Source organism: Heliangelus exortis, chromosome 1, assembly GCF_036169615.1.
Source record: "Heliangelus exortis chromosome 1, bHelExo1.hap1, whole genome shotgun sequence".
NCBI lineage: Eukaryota > Metazoa > Chordata > Aves > Apodiformes > Trochilidae > Heliangelus > Heliangelus exortis.
Genome location: NC_092422.1, coordinates 23,931,223 through 23,950,142, shown reverse-complemented (window position 1 = coordinate 23,950,142; position 18,920 = coordinate 23,931,223). Strand labels below are relative to the sequence as shown.

Here is an 18,920-nt window from a genome sequence, read left to right as displayed (position 1 = left end):
CTTAAAATGGCAGAGGGTTGTTCTGGCACTGCTTATCTTATTATTTGATTTCATGAATTTGAGAAGACGCATCCTTATGTATTTATTTTTAAAAACTGTACAATTCCAGAGTAGGATGAAGTATATCTTTATTTTTTCACTTGTCTTTTGATGACAAAATTTTTAGTCTGAGCTGAGCAGAAAGAATGATATGAAGAATAAGCCTTTTAAAAGGTCCAAGGAGATCTGATTTAAAGTTTTTGGTGCATCTGATTGCTAGGTGAACATGGGTAGATGACACTTATTTCCTGTAGGTGCTCCAGCTCCTTTGCACTGTTGCATTTTTTCAGACACTGCAGAAAGATAAGGGACAGTAATGTAGTTTAAATAGGTTATTGCTCTATTAACTAACACATTTGGGAACTCTCAAGTAGGAACTTATTTGGTTCAGGTCATCTTTCTTTTTGCAGTCTTCCCTGTGTGTTGAGGAATAGTCAGAGTTCTTTGTCCTTTCCCCTGAGAGGTTGCTCCTCTGCCTCTTGCAGGTACAAAGAGTGGAAGTGAAGAACCAGGTGTGCCTCTTGCACGGGGTGCTGGGAGTGCTACTTCCTTCTCTCTTAATCTCCTTATTGCCCCATCTCATGGGCAAATAGACTGCAATGAATGGCAGTTCCACTGAGTATCCTTGCCAGGATGCTTCATCACCAAACTGTGCAATTACAGCAGTTCTTCAGTCTCTGGTGGGCTTGTAAAGTAACCTCCCTCTTCTTGCACATACTCTTCTACAAGGAATAGCCTCTGTTTTCAATAAATTGGCAGTCCTGCTTCTCTCAAAGGCATTGGTTGTCCCCTCTCTGTTTGCATGATTCAAACAGGTTCTTAATCCCTCCTGCAGTTTTCACCCAAGACCATCTGGCTTCTTGATGAAGTCATTTTAGGCCAAGTTGCCTTTAGCACAGAAAAGTAATGCAAATAATCCCTTTAAGAGATAATGCCTTGATCATTCTTGTAGTGAGAGTATCAGCAAGCTGAAGGAAGCAAAGTAACTCTTAATACCAATATGGCAAAGAAGGAATCAAACACTTGCATCTGAAAATCTCTAGGACTTACAGGCAGTGATTCAATGTCTCCTTAGTAGCCACCCTGTATACAAATAGGCATTTTTTTTTAGATTATATTTTTAATACATAAAGCACTTAATGAAGAAATCTGTCATGAACTTGTAGGAACTGCTCTTTGGTGTTACGTGGCTCTGGTGATTCTGTTGCATTAGTTTTGACAGATGTGTAACAGCAGGTGGTAGGGTTTTTTGTGGGTTTTTTTGGGTTTTTTTGTTTGGTTTTGGTTTTGGTTTTTTTGATAAGCATAAACGGTGTTTTGGCTTCTGTCCTTCTGCAGGATTAGATTTCTCATTAGCTTCTCAATGCTATGATTTATTTTAATTGTTCCACATGGTATTTTCTGAAGTGTTGAGCACTTGCACAACTTAAGCTGTAGGATTACTGGTTCAAAACTGACAAACAAGCATTCTGTACTATGTTTTTGGAAGGGTTAAGGTAGCATCGGTTTCATTTGCACTGCTGCTTTGAGGAGGCAGGAGGGCTGTCAGGGAAGAGAGGCTTCTAACATGCAGCAAAGACTGTTTTCCTAGATGTTAGATATCCCCGATCAACTTGGTGTTTCCACTTTCTTTTTCTACTGGCTATTGATATGGTAATCGAGTCAAAACTTCATTAGTGACAGCTGACTGCACTGTGAGTAGATTGCTCCTCTCTCTTGGGGAGCTGCAGTCTAAGACACTTTAAGTGGGCTGTCTTTTATATTCTTTTGTTTAATTCAGCATCTTCAAAGATTCCTTCTTCAACACATGTGTTCTGTCACAAGCCTACTGTTTTCAGATTTTCACCTTCCTCCAGCTGCCAGTTAGTCAAAGATGATGTTTGTGGGCTGTATTTGTCCTTAGGCCTTACCCTGAGTAAGGAGCTGATGGTGCTCAGTGTGAATACCTTAAGAAGTGAATTTTCCTGATGCTCTAGAGCTGGGGGAACTAACTTGCTGGTATTGTCTGCAGATCCCAACTCAGATACAAGTGAGAAGGATGAGACTGTGGTCTGTGAAGTGGCTGTGCCAAAGGTTACCAAAAATAAAAGACCCCTCTGTCATCAACTGATAGTTTTGGTGAGAAACAAATAGTTAAGGTAGAAGGTGGATTTACTGGACTAGTAAGTCATGACTTGTGAAACTTTGCAGTTTTCTCTCCTGAGGGTAACTGAAGAAGAAGAGAGGATGAAAATCTAGGTGAAGGCTCAGTAAAGCATCATAGATGCTAAAGGTTTAAACTAGACATCAAAACTATGGTTTGCTGGGGGGTTCCCCATTTGTGAGATTTAAGCTTGTATTTGAGTGTTTCCATTGTTTTGAATGCTTAAAATTTGCTGGATGTTAGCATAGACCAGGCTTACTGAGCTTAACATCAGATAAGATACTTTTAGGACACAGATTTTGTCCATTTTATTTTTGTTCTTACAGACCTGGCCCTTAGTAGCACCATGAATAAAGGATGGTAACCAGAGACTGCAGTTATCAAAGTTTACAAGCTCCAGCACTTTGCTTGAAGTATAAACAGTTTTAAGAAGAAGTATTATGGAAGAGGTGTCTATTTTTCTGTTTTCCTACATAGAACAGCTCTGACTAAAGATACTGCATTTTAGGCAGCCTTGGATACTTTGCCTCCAAGGTACTCTGTAGCTAAATTTGAGCCTCTTCAAGGGAAAAAAACATACTGTGTGCAAATATTTTGTTGATGTTATATAGTACTGTGAGAAATGAAGAAAGGGAAACCAGTCTGATAAAACAATCCCGTAGCTTCAGTGATTGCATTGGTCTTTCTTATGGTCATTTACACAAGATTAGTTTTGTAATGAAGAGCTGATTTGTGCCATTAAACTTAAAAGGAACCCAGCTGATCTTTAAATATAGCTGATATTATAAATCATGTGGAATGCTGTCCTTTCAAGAAGTAGAACCAAAAGAGTTCTTAGTAAACTAAATGCAAATGTGGATATAATGTGTGTGGCCATTTTTTTATGCACCTGCTCTTTGAGAAGTGAGGTTTAATATGAAGTCTTGTTCTTAAAGAAATAACTGCTATTTTGTGCAGCTAAACTTGACAATTTCTCTGGTAGTGCTGAACCTGGAAATCTGATTTTTACTCCACTCCTCCACCCCCCAAGACATTGCTGGTAGATTTTAAGTTTTGCAGCAAACAGAAGTGGAGATAAGAACAAATATTGTTTAAAAATTTCTCTAAGAGACTTACACAAAGTGTTTATAGAACAGGTATTTATTGTATTGAGTGCAGTCTTAGTCACAGTAGGATATTTTATTTTTCTTCCCCTTCAAAACAATGTTTTTCAAAACTTGTCAATTTTATGGACGTGGTGGTGTGGGTGCATCCTGGCCTTGCAGTAATCGTGTAGCTAGGGCTAAAAATATTGGGCAGGGACATGGATAAAAGAGAACACATACTGTTTGATCACTCTGGCATCATTAGTGCTGCTAAACCTTTCTGTTCTGATGTTACCATATTTTTATATCTATATCTCTCTCTTGTACATATACGATGGATAAAAGGAAGCATCTATTGTAAAGTTGGTGTAAGCATTCCATCTTGGGTTCCTTTCTTAATACTTTAGCTAAAACTGTAGATTACCTTGAGTTTACATGATGACTAGAAAGCACTGGAAAGTCTCACTTCATCTCCTGCTCTCTATTTTGTTCTGCTTTAAAAATGCTTGTTTTTTAAAAAAGGGAAAACCAAAAACCTTTTTATGGTTCTTGGTTGATTCTGTGCTATCATTGAATTACAGAAACATTTAGATTGGAAAAGACCCTTAAGATCACTGGGTTCAATGGCAAACCTAACACAGCCAAATCCATCCCTAAACCACATCCCTTAGCACCATACCTACACATTTTCTAATTGCTTCCAGGGATGGTGATTCACCCATCTCCTGGGCAGCCTGGTGCAGAGTTTAGTAGCCCTTGCAGTGAAGAGTTTTTTCCTAATACCCCATCTAAGCCTCTTCTGGTGTAACTTGAAGCCATTTCCTCTCATCCTGTCATTTGTTACCTGTGAGAAGAGACCAGGCCACTACCTTACTACAACTTCCTTTCAGGTAGCTTTAAGGAGTGATAAGGTCTCCATTCAGCCTTTGCTTCTCCAGCCTAAATAACCCTATTTCTCTCAGCTGCTCATAAGACTTGTGCTCTGGATCCTTCACCAGTTTTGCTGCCCTCCTTTGGACATGCTCCAGCACCTCAATATCTTTCTTGTAGTGAGGAATCCAGAACTGTGAACCCAGTACTCAAGGTGTAGCCTCACCAGTGGTGAGTATAGGGGCAGGATCACATCCCTTCTGCTGCCTGTGCTGTTCCACACTATACAAGCCAGGCAGCTGCCTGGGCACACTGCTGGCTCATACTCAGCTGGCTATTGACCAACACCCCCAGGTCCTTTTCTGCTGGGCAGCTTTCCAGCCACTCTTCCCCAAGCTTGTTAGTGTTGCCCGGGGTTGTTGTGACCCAAGTGCAGGACCTGACATTTGGCCTTGTAGAACCTCACACAGCTGGCCTTGGACCATTGACTGAGCCTGTCCAGATACCTCTGCAGAGCCTTCCTAGCCTCAGGCAGATCAACACTACCACTCATTGTCTGTTATCTTTTCTGCTCAGTGGTGCAACTTCACATGTTGCTCTGAATTCTTTGTCTTTGGAGTTCTCCCACTGCTTTTCTGATAATCATTGTACAATTTAGTACTATCCCAGCTTTGGAGCATCACATCAACAGACTTGAACCTCTGTTGCATCTACAGCCTCATGTCCCAATGGATCCCCCTGGCATTTCTAACAAGTAACTGTATCTGCCAGCATTCCTTGTGAACTGTGTTGTCTGTGGGATTGAGTGCCCTGAAACCTTAAAATGTGTGGCCATAAGTGAAGTTTAAATACCTTTTTTCTTTTAAAAAGTGAACTATGAGCCCTCTTTCCCTAGGGTAGGTAGGGATCATTAAAAAAATCTTTGATTCTTAAGTACTTTTTGGCACAGTCATAAAATAGTTTGGGCTGGAAGGCATCATCTGGTTCCAACTGTGCTGCAAAGGCAGGGACACCTCCTGCTAGACCAGGTTGCTCAAAGCCCCAGCCAACCTGACCTTGAATGATTCCAGGGCTGGGATGCCCATAATTTCCTTGGGCAATGATTTCCAGTGTCTCACAACCCTCAAAGGATGTATCTGTCTGACGTTTCTTCTGTTTTGAAAAACCTTGAGCTAAGCTTTTGGCATGAAGGCTGTTAACACACTGAACTACTGAACCCAGAAGAATTAAAACATCTCAGATATTTTTGTGGTGTTGTTCAGGATAGGATTTTGCATTGAGTGTTAAGGAGTTTAATTGCAGGCTGCCAGAGGTGTGATTTTGCTGGCTCTGGTATAGTTTTCTTTGGATTTTTAGTTGCAGCCAGAGGGTGAACTGGATCAGCTTGTTGTTGTAAAATTAATATTGCCTTTATTATGGTCCATCAGAACACCCAGCTGGTCCAGCTCAGTGTGAGTGGCAGTGCAGTCACTCAGCCAAGCTCAGGGCAGAGGCTGGGAGCACCCAAGCAGGTGCCCCTTTGGCAGCAGCATGCACTTGAACTGGAGTAAGGTGTTACTGAACAGAAACACACTGGTGTTTTCTGGCTGTGCTATAGTTCCCCAGAAATTGTGTGAGGAATTGCAAAAATATTTTATTGCAGATAATGCTCCAATAGAAATACGAGCTATAATCCACTTTTTTTTTTTTTTCTTTAAAATATGTTAAACTTGATTTGTGGAGAACTCTGTAATTACTTCTGTTTGCATTCATTTCCCCCCATATAACATATTGAGTCAGTAGAACAGTGAGATTTCCTATATCCTGGATTCATGTTCCTTGAAGCTTTAAATAATCAAATTAATAATCAAATGTTAACAAATCTTCTGTAACACCCACCTTTTATAGAAACTTATTTGTAGCCTATACTTTTTAATAACACTTTATACTATTTCCTCTGAAAGTGTTTGGGGCTTGCTGTTTTGTTAAGAGTGGACCATGAAGGCAGAGGGACCACTGTGATAATGTACTGGGGCTGGACAGCTGATTAGATAAAAACACTACTTACTGATAGTGGAGGTGTTTTCTGTAGATGATGTCTTCTGAAAAGAAAACAGCAACTTTCAAGGATTTTGTAACAGTGTTTTCTGAATGGTTAGCTTACAGGTGATCTTTGAAAAATATTTTCTTAGTCTGTAGCATCAGAGAAGGGAAGAGTTGAATACTTAATGTACTGTAGGTCAAGAATGTTAAGAATAATGTTTAGTGACTTAAGAAGGATTTGGTTTGGTATTCTGTTTTTTTTTTTTGTGTGTGTTTTGTTTTGTTTTGTTTTTGCCTCACTCCTCTCCAGTCTGACTTGCAGGTCTGCCACTTGTGTTTCCACAGGGGAAAGCTATGTGTGTGGTTCCATAGAACCCTTCAAGAAACTGGAGTACACGAAGAATGTAAACCCAAACTGGTCAGTGAATGTTAAGACAACTTCTACTTCTCGTTCAGTGCCGTCTCTTGCCACTGCTAAAGGAGGCACTCCAGATGCAAAAGAGAATAAGGATTTCATTAGGCCTAAACTAGTCACCATCATCAGGAGTGGAGTGAAACCACGGAAAGCAGTCCGGATTCTGCTCAACAAGAAGACAGCACATTCATTTGAACAGGTTCTTACTGATATCACTGATGCCATCAAGCTGGATTCTGGGGTGGTTAAACGCTTATACACTCTAGATGGAAAACAGGTAAGAACTTTCATGGTGAGCATGAGATTTTTTTCAGCATGAAGGAAATACAATTTTCCAAAAGGAAAAGAATAGTACATTAGTAAAAAAATTACTGTTCTACAGAATGTGGAACCAGGCCTTTCCTTGCTTTTGGTGCACTTAAGATCTGTGAGCAGTTTGGAAACATAACATAAAGCATTACTTAGCCTCAGTGGTGGTCTTGCCATTTATGATAAATAATAACTCTAAATCTGTCAGTTTGAAGGTGTGGTGTGGTTTTGGCTCTCTGTTCTGGAAACGTAGGATGAAGGATGTCATTTTAGATGTCATTTTAAAGAAGCTCATTCTGTTAATTAGTTTCAGCTTTTTATTGCAACAGTTTTGTGAGTCATTGTACTTGCCTTTCCACAAACTATAAGAACAAACAGTGAGGACACATTCCACCATGATAAATGTAGGCCTACTGCTGTCCAGAGTGACCAAATGATGAATATTACTATAGCTAGAATAGACTATGAAAAAGGTGCAAGCTTAGAAAATGAATGAACCTTTTCCCTTCTGCAGGAAAGAGGTGGGGCTGTGTGTGGTGTCCATGTTTATTGAGAAGTCTCTTGTAGGTTAGAGGTTACTTCTTCTATGAAATGCCCTCAAGCAGTGTCTCTTTATTTGCCAACTTATTAAATTGCAGTAGGGTGACATTTCTGAGAGGCTTCTTACTGAACTTGAAGATGGAGAGACAAGAAAAAATATTACAGAATAATCCTACTTCTTTTTTGTCTTTCATTTATTTGTAATTTATCTACGGGCATGTGTTAATTATAGAAAAACTGGAGAAGCTGTTAACCTGGTGAAGGGCAAAACTAATTTCAGCATGACCTGAATTGATTTAGAGCAATGGTGACTCTAGAGAAATCAGGTAGATACTTGCACTTACAGATATAACTTATTAAACTCAAGAAGTGATCAAGGTATCAGATGTTGGCAAAGCCATGAGCAAAGTGTCTCCCTTACAAGCTGGAAGTAGCCAGAGACCAAGATATTTGTGCTGTAACACAGCTGTGTTTTGCAGGATCCAGGTGCAATGATTCAGAAATACACAGCTAACAGAGTAGCTATCGGGCCGTGCTGCAAAATATGGTTGATACAGGTAAATGTTCAGCTAGATCTGGCTGTGATCCTAACATGTCTGCAGGTATTTGAGTTAATATGCAGGTATAGCTCTGCAACAGCAGTACCTCTAATCTCAGAGAGGGCTGGTTAATGGACAAGTTGCTTACACAGAGCACTGGTTGAAATCAGGGCCAAGGCTGGCTTAACCAGAAGTCCCTTCCATCTGCTATTCTGTATCAGTAACCTCTGACACCAGTCACAGATGGTAGCTCAGTGATGGCTGCATATGTGCTTGTAATGATCCCATTACTGTGACTTCACTGGGAACTTTGACCCACAGCAAAATTGTGGATGTGAAGTTCCTTTTGCCTGTAGCAAAGGTAGAGTGTGTGTCTGGGTAAACTCTCAGGTACTGTTCTTATCTTGCCTCATGCTCCAGGAAGCACTAATGCTAGTACATCTGAGGAAGGAGTTGGGATTTTAAAGATGCAGAGATCAGTGGTGGTCTCTGCTGTGACCTTGATGGAAGACCTTGAGTGACTATTCCAGTTCCTGCAAATCCTCTTGAGAAAAAGGACTGTGTGTCTGGTTTGTATTTTATAGGAAATAATTTTGTGGTTGAGCTACCAAGAACTGCAGCGTGGAAGGATCTTGATGTGGCCTTTTGTATCCTGGATAATGTGCTCACTTTTATTTGTTTTATATTACAAACTCCCCTTTGGCAGTTATGCTTAAACCAGAAGAATACTTTTCCTCCTATTTTTGAGCTCTAATTGCTGGCAGTAAGTAGTTCTCTCCCACTGCTGGGGGGAAAAGGAAGACCAGGCTTTCCTGGCCCTGCTGTTGTGGGAATTGAGTTGTCAGGTCATGAGATTTGGGATGAGATTAAATCAGTGATGTACCAGGCCGTTTGTTACCTTCCTCATAGCTCAGAACCCTTGTGTCTAAAGTCTTTCCCAGGAGACTGGTATCTCCACAAATATTCACTCCTTCCCATTCTGGCTGTTAACTTGAATTTCATAGCTGGCTACCTAATGCTACTGGTAAGGGCAAGGTGTGGGGGAAGGGAGGTGTGTGTCTTGGTGGTGTAACAGAGACTTTGCTCACTGCATGTACAAAGCAGCTTTGCTGGCAGAGAGGGAAATGAATGATCCTGGCTCAGCAGGAGCAGCCTGTTGCTCACCCCTGCTTGGGGAAGTCATTGATTTCCTGTGCTGCTAGAAAATTGCTGCTCCATTTCTCTCTGCCAAAAAACTTGATCTCCCAGATGGCGACGGGGGCACGGTGATGGATTTCTTTACTGCTAAACTCAAGCTGTGAATGATTGCTGGGAGGAAATCCATGGTAAATCCAAAACTTTTCCTGTAGTGTTTGTAGCTGGGACCTTCTACTGTGATTCACTGGAGCTTGGAAGGTTCTGGAAAAGCCCATGTTCAGTGGTTAAATCGAGCAAATCTGTGATTAAATCTTTCATCACTAACTTATAAAGCAATAAAATCTTAAAGCTCTGAGCCAAAAAAGTAGTGATTTACTATAAGGATAAGAAAATAAACCTCTCCTAGGATTATTCTTCAAGGATGTAACTTGGAGAAAAGCTATTCAATACAGTCATCTCTTGAGGTCAACATTGGAATTGCTCATCCATGACAAAAATTGACATGAGTCCCGAATATTGTTAGTGCAGATGGGCAATGAAGTACATGTATCATTGTTGGGTAATATCATTAGATGCCTCAGGCTTTAACTAGGTATCTAAGTTAGGTGGTTGTCCCACACTTAGACTATGCATTAAGGAATTCAGCATAAATCCTCTCCCTCTAACAGCCTGGTTAGTTTTAATGTTTTGATTTGTATCTCTAAAAGACTTTAATAAATAGTATGCTCATTGAAAGGGAATTTAAATGGTGGCCAGTAAAATTTTATGGTGATGTAAAGAGCTTGTCTTGATGAGGCAGACCATGCTTGGACAGTCTGAGGAAAGTTAGGATTATTAGAATGCAAGCTCCTCCATTATGTCTGATTGCTTCCCCCATCCCAGTAATTCCTTCTTACTTTTGGAATTTTTTTAATGCTGGAAGAGCAGAAGAAAGCAGGAAAAACAAGCTGCGAGAAAACAAACCTCAACAAAATTACCTGATCTTGTCTCATCAGGTCAATGCCAGCTCAGGGACTGAAATCTGATGTTTTCCAGTATTGGGTAGGTGTTTACTTTGGATTTCATGGATTTAATTTAGTTATATTAAAATATATTTCTCCTTTTTACAAACAGAGTGACTGGTGGCTTATTTGCATTTCCTTAGAATTGATGTCAGTACAACTCAAGCCAGAATCATTTCAGTTCAAGGTTTCTGAAACTTTAGCATACAATTTAATTTGCTCAAAAAGGGGCACAATGTACAACTGCAATCTGATCACGTAGCACAGTAGTGGCCTACATTTAGCATACTCTTGTAGTTCAATTATTAATGATTCCTCAAAGAAGGATAGATTTCATACTGTGTCTAGAATAATATATGTGTAATTTTATGTATGCACTTATTTTTTTGACTGGTAGGAACTGATACTGTTTGTACTCTGGAGAAGGATATAGAAACACTTCCCTGTGAGATATAGTTGGATTCCAAGATGATGGGGGCACTCTCAGAGGTACTTAACAGTCTTATAAGCTAAGGCCAAAATTAAAACCTGTCCAGGGGGAGGTCTTGAAATGTTTTCCTTGCCAACTTTCCTATGTAAGGAAAATAAAAATAGAATAGGTGTATTGGTTGCCTGTAGGAGTTCAGCTCATGAGGGCATACCCTTATTGTGATTATTAATTTTTTAAGACTAAAAGATTGTTCTGGTGCATGAAAAAATATTGTTATTGACACTTAATATTATCAGGTACTTATGCAGAGAAGAAACACTTTCTCATAGCCAAAATATGTCTTGATTTACTGTAGCTGCATCATTTCAGCTTGGTTTTTAACCTTACCTTAACAGAAGCTGTCACTTTTTGATGTGCATTAAATTATGTTTTTTTTTTTAGAAGGCAGTGTGTTGACACACAATCCAAACATCAAGGGTAGAAGCTGCCTGTGGAGATAGAGCCTGATTGCTGTGTTACAAGCTCAGTTTTGTTCTTTGTGCAATGATGCACTTCTAGAGCAACATCAAAGACTAAAATAGGAGAATAATAATGAAGGTCACATATAATGGCAAAATTGTGAAACAATGCCATTTTAAGAAGTGCTGTGGTGTGTTTATTTGTACAAGGTATTTACAGTTTGCCTGTTTAGACAAAGCCTGAAGTTTGGACAAAAGTGCTCTGTCACCTTGTAAGTCCTCCATTCGCTTTTGGAAGAACAAACATCTGGTTTATAATGGGACCTTCTTATTTGAACAGGTGGTTTGTTTAGCTTAACTAGATGCAATAATGCAAATTACTTTTCAGTTTATTCATTATGCTGCAGATTTGACTCCAGACAGCTATGTGGTCAGAGCCTAGGATACCAGAATAAAGTCACTTTTTTTTTTTTTAATATATTATTTCAAATCAAACTACCTTCATAAATACAAAATACAGCTACTGTTATTTAAAGACATATCCTACACATGTGTGAGAGGTGTAGGATGGAATGGGAGCATGTCCCTCAATAATCTTAAAACCATTAAAATTGTGGCTGCAAGGAAAGGGAACATCACAGTGCTAGAGCTTGAAGCTTCTTCACCAAGTGCAATATGGTTTTGGGTTTTATTTGATCTTCACCCAAAGGGAGTATCTTATGATAGAAAGAAACTCTCTTCCCTGTGGACTGCTCTCTCTGAAGACACCTAATAGCTTAGTTTTCAAGTAAGAATTAATAGTACTGTTTTAAGAAAGTACTTGTAAGAAAAAGGAATGATTTGCACCTAGGCTAATCCTATGCTTTTTTTGTTTGTTTGTTTTGTTCTTAACAAGTGGAAAACATTTGGTAATAATGTCTGTATTCTGGAGTAAACTCTTAGCCTAATCTACACTATTGTCAGATGGATTTAAGTTCTCAAGTATCTTTCTCTAGATATGGAATGTCCCTAATACAGGAAAGCCTGCATAAAGCAAGAGAGGTTTCATGCACAGAAAGCCATTTTCTATTTAGGATTTTTGTAGTGTGTATTAGGCAACAACTGAGGCAAAATGAATGTTAAATAAAATTTATGTGTATCAAGTGACTTGTTTTGTGTGTGCTCAGTAATTTTGATTCCTATCAGCATTTGTAATCAGTTCCATTCTTCATATATATGTAAAGAACATTTAATTTTAAGGGTGACTGGTTGAGCATGTTCATTTTATTTGTTCTTCTATTGTAGTTACAATCCACTTGAGAATCATGCAACTTAAAATCCTTTCTAGTTTGAAAAATATAGACAATAGGTGCTGTTTCATCTTTTGTATGACCTCTCTTGAGTGCAGTAACTTTAACTTCTCCTTTTTGCTGAAAGCTTTGGAGTTCCCTGCCAGTCACAGGACACGGAGTTGGTGTTGATTGACCAGAGAACTGTGGTGAATTCTCTCAGGTACACTGGTACAGCTAATGACTATTTGGCAGCAAGCATCAAATAAAATGGCTTTTACAAATCACAGAGCATTTTAACAGGGAAACAGCAGCTAGGGAAAGTTGTGGTTATGTTTTTGAGGTGGTACTTTAATACAGCATTACTACCTGGGGACCTGAAACCCATCGTGCTTACACTATACAGGGTGTTCTTTCCTAAAGGGCTTCTAATATGAATAGTACATGGCCATACCCCTCAGCAAATAGCTGTGTTGCTTAATTTTAGACTTGAAATTTCTGGGAGGTGTTGAGAGACAACCATGTTGTGTACATGTGAGAAAAACTCTCCAAGAGCAAAGAATGTCTCTCCAGCTTCTAATTACCTTCTTTTCCCTCCTTCCTTCTTGCAGTGTATTTAAAAAAAAATGCCTTTCTTTCTCTGGAAGCTGTTTCAATTCTGGCTTTGACATTTTGAAACTAATCTTTGGAAAGGACTTGAAAGATGAGGAATTTCCCTCAGTACTAGGAAAAAGGTCTCTTTCTGAAGACATGATAGGCTGAAAAACAACCAAAAAAGATCAGTAACTGAAAGATGTCTCAGGAGGTGGTGATGTGCTCTGGGGATCTTGGAAGATTTTTAAAATTTCTATTGAGAAAAATTGACTTCAATTACAAATATCAGACTGTAATAAGTATTGGTTCAAAATAATTCAAAGACATTCTAGTGTAGAGAGTTTGCTGGCACCTGGTATTAGAGAGCTGTGAGAGGTCCCTAAAACCGTGTGACTCTTGGTATGCTGCTTTCATGTCATATTTTGACATTGACTAACAATTTTAATTGTTACTCAAATAAATTCTTCTGTAAAGGAGTGAACAGAAGCCCATTCCTCATTGAAAGCAATGTGTTCATTCATTTGTCTAAAGTTGATTTCTATTAAGCTGTGACTGAGAACTGCGTTGCTTCATCTCTAAAAGCTCTCTCACAATAGAAGTTTCCAGGGGTGCTAACTGGCATCCCTTAGGAACTGGAGGCTGACTTGGAAAATGAAGAGAAGATGCCAGCTTATGTGACCTTTAGCTTGACTTTCATGCTGTGCAAAAGAAAAGCTCTTATTAATTGAATAAATCTGAAAACTTGCATATCTACTTCTGTATGCTTTAAATATCATGTTAGTTGATGATTCTGTGATGTGAAGATGTCTGGGTATTCATTAGAGAGTTTATGCATACTCAGAAGCCTTTTTTGGGGGGGAAGAGTAATTTCCAGCTCCTCAAAGTATCATATTGGAATATCATATTGTTTAAGTGTGTGGGTTTTTTTACTAGTTTGTGTGGTGAAAGAGGATTTGGAAAAGTGCTTGCAGATTTCTCTGATCCTGTACTTTGTGGAGACAGCTGTGATACTGCTGCTCATCACTGAAAAGTATTTCTACTGCTCAGTAACACACAGTCCTCAGGACCAGATAGGACAGCTGAAATGATGCTTTCAAACAGTAATCATCCTAAATTTTCTCTGTTTTACTACCTCATCCTGTTACAATACTGTATTTCATTGCCTCCACTGAAAGAGCTGAGCTCAATAGTTTGAACACTTTACAGTGTGTATTATCAAACTGTTGTGTTCACTGGGACAAATTTCTTTTTACTCTCTGAAGCTGTTATTGTTGGTAATTTTTTTTTTTATTAGTGACATAAGTGTGGTGTGTATTCCCTTTCTCTGAAGTGGTATGAAATAGAGTTTAGAAAGGGAGAATGAATCTTGAATTTGCTGGGTTGTCTCTGTTTCTTCTAAAACTAGCTTTTACAAGAGAATTAAGAATTTCCAGCCTTTTAGCAGAATTCTAAGCATAATAATAAAAAACTCCAAATCGTTTTCCTCTCAGAGCTTTTTGTTGCCCATATGCAAGAAATTAAATGACACTGCTCACAGGAAAAGTTCTTAGTACCACATGCAGCTTATTGCAATTTAAATATTTGCTTTTGCATAAGCACTTGGAAAATCTTGGCAACCTCTTTTTTGAAAAAGTTGAGTTAATTAAAGGCTGATTGATAACTCTTTTAAATTAAACTCAAGTTTGAACAACTAGCAGAGACTTAGTCCAAGAATGTCCTCGTTTACTTTTTTTCACTTATGTTTGTCTTCAACTCCTTGTAACAAAGCTGTTGTGTAGAAGAAAAATTCTTCAGTGAATGATGAATATTGAGAGGGAAAGCTACATAAATATTGTCACTAGTTATTGTTTTCTTTGAAACCTAATCCTTTAATTTATCTTTATCTTTTTATAGGAACCAGGATCTTTAAAACACCACAAAAGGTACTTGATTTGCAAAATAGTCCTAAAAGTACTGATGGTGGAGGAAATGGTAGTGACAGCCCAATTTTGTACTTTGTTTTTCTAATTAAACTTCTATGAACCCAGATTCTTTTTTGAATCTGCAGTCAAATCTGAAACATTCTACCTTATTCTCTGTACTTTCCTTTTTCTTAAGCCATGCACTTTGGTGTCTCATACAGTGAGCAGCAAGAAACACAAGTGTCTTTGCATATTCTACTATTTGGTCTCTAATTGCCTTGCAGGTTCTTTGTAGTAAGTGAGCCTAGGGCAATGATGTACTTCTCAGGTGTTAATCAAGTTAATCAAGATGAATCCACCTCTCTGCCCCCAGGATTCTTTCTTAAATGAACCCTGCTGGGTATAGAACCATGGAATGGTTTGGGTTGGAAGTGACCTTAAAGCTCATCCAGTTCCAACCCCCCTGCATGGGCAGGGACACCTCCCACCAGGCCAGGTTGCTGAAGGCTCCATCCAACCTGGCCTTGACAGGAGATGCAATTTCATTTCCTTACTCTGTGTATCTGAGGATTCTGCTGTAGATTTCAGTAGAAGTAGGACTGAGACTTAGAGGGTGTTGAGGGACAACAGTATTAATTTCTATTAAATCAATGATGTGCAATATATTCTGCCTCTTTCCCCCTGCTTTCCTCTTTCAAGTCAGTACTTCATTCAGGGTTGAACAAATTATTTTCAAGCATAATCTCCTCTGAATCTGTGTTACATTGCACTGAATGAAGACAGTATTGCTCTGAAAATGGTTTAGATTTTTACAAATAAGTCAAACTCATTCAAGAGTATCTTCCTGATGTCACTGGTTTATGGTATGTGACAAGGTGCATATGGTTTGTTCTTAAATTTTTATCAAGTACTTGCTGTTATGTTTTCCTAAGAAAAACTTTAAAGTAGGTCAGACCACTCACTGCAAGGAGGTGTTTTTGCTTGAGGAGGCTGCCAAGAATCTTCTTTAGGACTGTCATAGATAATGATAACAAAAAAATCTTCAGGGTCTTGAGGTGTGCAGGACACTGTACGGTGCTTTATACACTGTTAAAAATTTCACATGAATGGGTGTGAAATTATTAGAGATAAGTGAGTTTAAGTTGAGAAATCAAGACAGAAGACTGTAGTATGCTCCCAATGGAACAAACAAAACATTCTTTAAATTAATAGAATAATGTTTGCTGTTTAGACTACCTCCACCTGCCTTCCCTTGTAGCCAGGTTATGTGCCTGTTTTGCATTAATTTGAATTTCAAACTGCAGCTCCTGCCACACAGCATGCATCCAAAAGCTGAACCTTTGACATGTTCTTTATTCTAATTGTCCCTGAAATATTCTGCTGTCTCATGTTCCCTTTCTCGATTTCTTACCTGTTTTCCAGGAGATTCCTTCGTTTTCTCTGAGGCTTTAACTACTGATTTCCACACTTGTGTATTTTAGTATTACTTGTTTTTGTGACTCACAGTCATAACTCCTGGTTGCTTAAAATGTACCAAATTCTGACAAATGGTGCTTTTTGTGGAGTTTCCTCTTTGTGTTAAATGGTCTCCTGAGCATGACATCTAGGTTCTATAGTCCATTTTTTTGTTCTGTTTGTACATTTTGTATTCTTATAATCATGATTTCTTGAACCTTCTGCTGTTTCTCTGTGCATGAAATTTCTGTTTGCATCTTACACCCACACAAACTCTGAGTTAAAGCTAATGCAATGTATGGAGTGTTTAAGTGGCATACTGAGATGCTCCTTGGAGAGGAAGTAACTTTGAGAAGGAGGTGAGTGTAACGCGTGTGTTGTGGGAAATGATCCTGGCACAGCACAGTGGTGATCATGAGAAACCCTCTGTTCACACAGGAATAAAATAATGCTTCCATAATTCTGTCTTGGCACTTAAGAATAAAAAATTTAAAAATATAGAAGCTCACAATGATTAAAAGGCCATATATGACATTGGTGATTCTGATGCAGAGTAGTCTGTTTTCTGTGCACTTCTTACAATGGAATCAGTGTCCCTGTGTGGGATGCTCTTAGTAGCAGAGTTTACACTTCAGCAACTGAGTTTAGGGTGAGAGCACCTGGAATACAAAAGGACACTCATTTTCCTTGTCTGAGTAGTTCATGCTGCTATCTGAAATGCTATTGTGCTTGTATTTTTTTATTCTTGCTACCTAAAAATACATCCTATGCTGCAGCACATTCAGTTTTCCATAAATATGTAGAAAAGAAGAAGGCTTCAAGGAAAAAAAAGATGAATAATTGGATGCTTCAGTTTCTAAACCAGAACACATCTGTTCTGGGGCAGATCCAGAAGCATTGTGAATACTCTGGAGGAATCTGTTTAAATAGTGTGAACTTGATGAATTGGGAACATGGTCTGCAATCAGTGTAAAATTTAATAAGGTAAATATGAAGCAGTTAATGTAGGAAAGGATAATCAAATGGCCCATCAGAAGTAGAGGGACAGAAACCAGATGAGAGTGCATTAGGCATCATATGTGAAGTTTGTAAATGCAAGAAGTGCTGAGCATTTAATTGCTCTGAGATGCTGGAAAAATGTATGTATGTAGGAGAATGGGACATCAGAGTCAGATGTGCTTAGTGGTTATGCAGTTGGTTAGGATCTGTGTGAAAGGGGTTGTGGACATCTGCTGCTTTCATTGGGGGCAGGCAAACTAAAATTCTGTACCTTATTTAAGGGCAAATGGACTAATATTAGCATTGGTTAATCTCAGTATGGTGAGCAAAGGTTAGGAGAGACCAAGCATGTAAAGGGCTGAGATAATAAGAAGAGGATTATTTTAGCTGCCGGAGAACCAGGAACACTGATACTTTTTGCTTAAATTTAGCAACAAATAACTTTGAGGTGAACACTGAGTTTCCAAAGTATGGACATGCCAAGCAGCTAGGTAAAGTCTCTCTGGGGCTCCTTTTCTATAACACAACATAGAAAAGAAATAAAACTTTTTATAGTTGTGTGTAAGTAAGTATTCTGGTAGTTAATAAGATGCCTGACATTTTCAGTTAAAATATTTTTTCAAAATGAATAAATTTGTTTTTCACAAAAAACTGTTCAGTTGATTTTTATTTTTTATTTTTTAATCTGACAATTAAGTCATGGGCAAGAAATAATGACATGAGGCTAAAATTAGTTTTGAAATTCTGAATTTTAAATGGGGAACTGAAGAAGCAACGGGGTACATGTATAGGATTATATAGGATTATATATATATATAGGTTTATATATAAGATGTGTAGGATTGATTACAAATTAATAGTATTTGTAGGAATAACAACTCCCTGAAAAATGCTTTAAACTGAAATTATAATGTGACTTTATTTAAATCTCATTTAAGCAACAGTATTTAATCTGGGGTCCTTGTGTATTGCCTGTTGTGTTTTATGCATTGTGGGGGAAGGGAGGTGATGAGAAAGAAAGGATGAGACTTTCCTTTCTCTGGCAAGTCTTCAATGACACTGTAGAAGGAGCAGCTTTTATGTGTGGCATCCCTGTAAAAAATGAACCCTTCTATCTGCAGATGTAGGAGGGCTATCCTAGAAAAGAAAATGAAGCTCTGGTTTGTCTTGTGCTGAGTCCAGTTAAATGCCAGTTGTTTCTCACAGCATACAGTAGGATCTGCTCTTATAAATGTTACAGGAGGAGGGAGAGAAGAACAACTGAATGTCACATTGTACCTTTGCAGGAAGAGGAAAGTTTTAACAGTGCTGTTTCTCTTAAAGACAAATAATCAGAAAGATCACTAAAACAAGAGGCAGGTGCTCTGAAAAATGACCTATATTGTATCTATACTGATTGAAGTTTTTCACCATTACCTCCAGTTTCTCCCCTGAGTAGGGGGAGGAACCCTTTGCCTTTAGTTTCCAGCTGTGGCATCTTATCTGTGCTGCAGCACTGGAAAAGGATCATTATGATATTATGCAGTCATCATGCTCACTTTTTTCTTTTTTTTTTTAAAGCATCTGTCATGACTTGACATCATCTTGAAATCTTGGAATGACAGGCAGCCTTGCAGCTCCAGATTTTCTCCCTCAGAAGAACCTAGGTAGAGTGAGAAGCCTTTGTATCCTAAATCAATGGTAGTCTGTCTGTACAATGAGTGGTCCCATTCTTT

The 18,920-nt window shown here is 38.6% G+C and overlaps 1 protein-coding gene across 4 annotated transcripts in view; it reads left to right on the top strand.

Annotated features, from left to right (window-relative positions):
- DCLK1 (doublecortin like kinase 1) overlaps positions 1-18,920 on the top strand; it is a 237,456-nt gene that overhangs the window by 11,604 nt on the left and 206,932 nt on the right. For all 4 annotated transcript variants that reach the window (XM_071737573.1, XM_071737564.1, XM_071737595.1 and 1 more), the window contains exon 3: positions 6,505-6,851. In XM_071737573.1, coding sequence (XP_071593674.1) covers positions 6,505-6,851 — 347 coding nt within the window. The remainder of the gene's footprint in view (positions 1-6,504; positions 6,852-18,920) is intronic.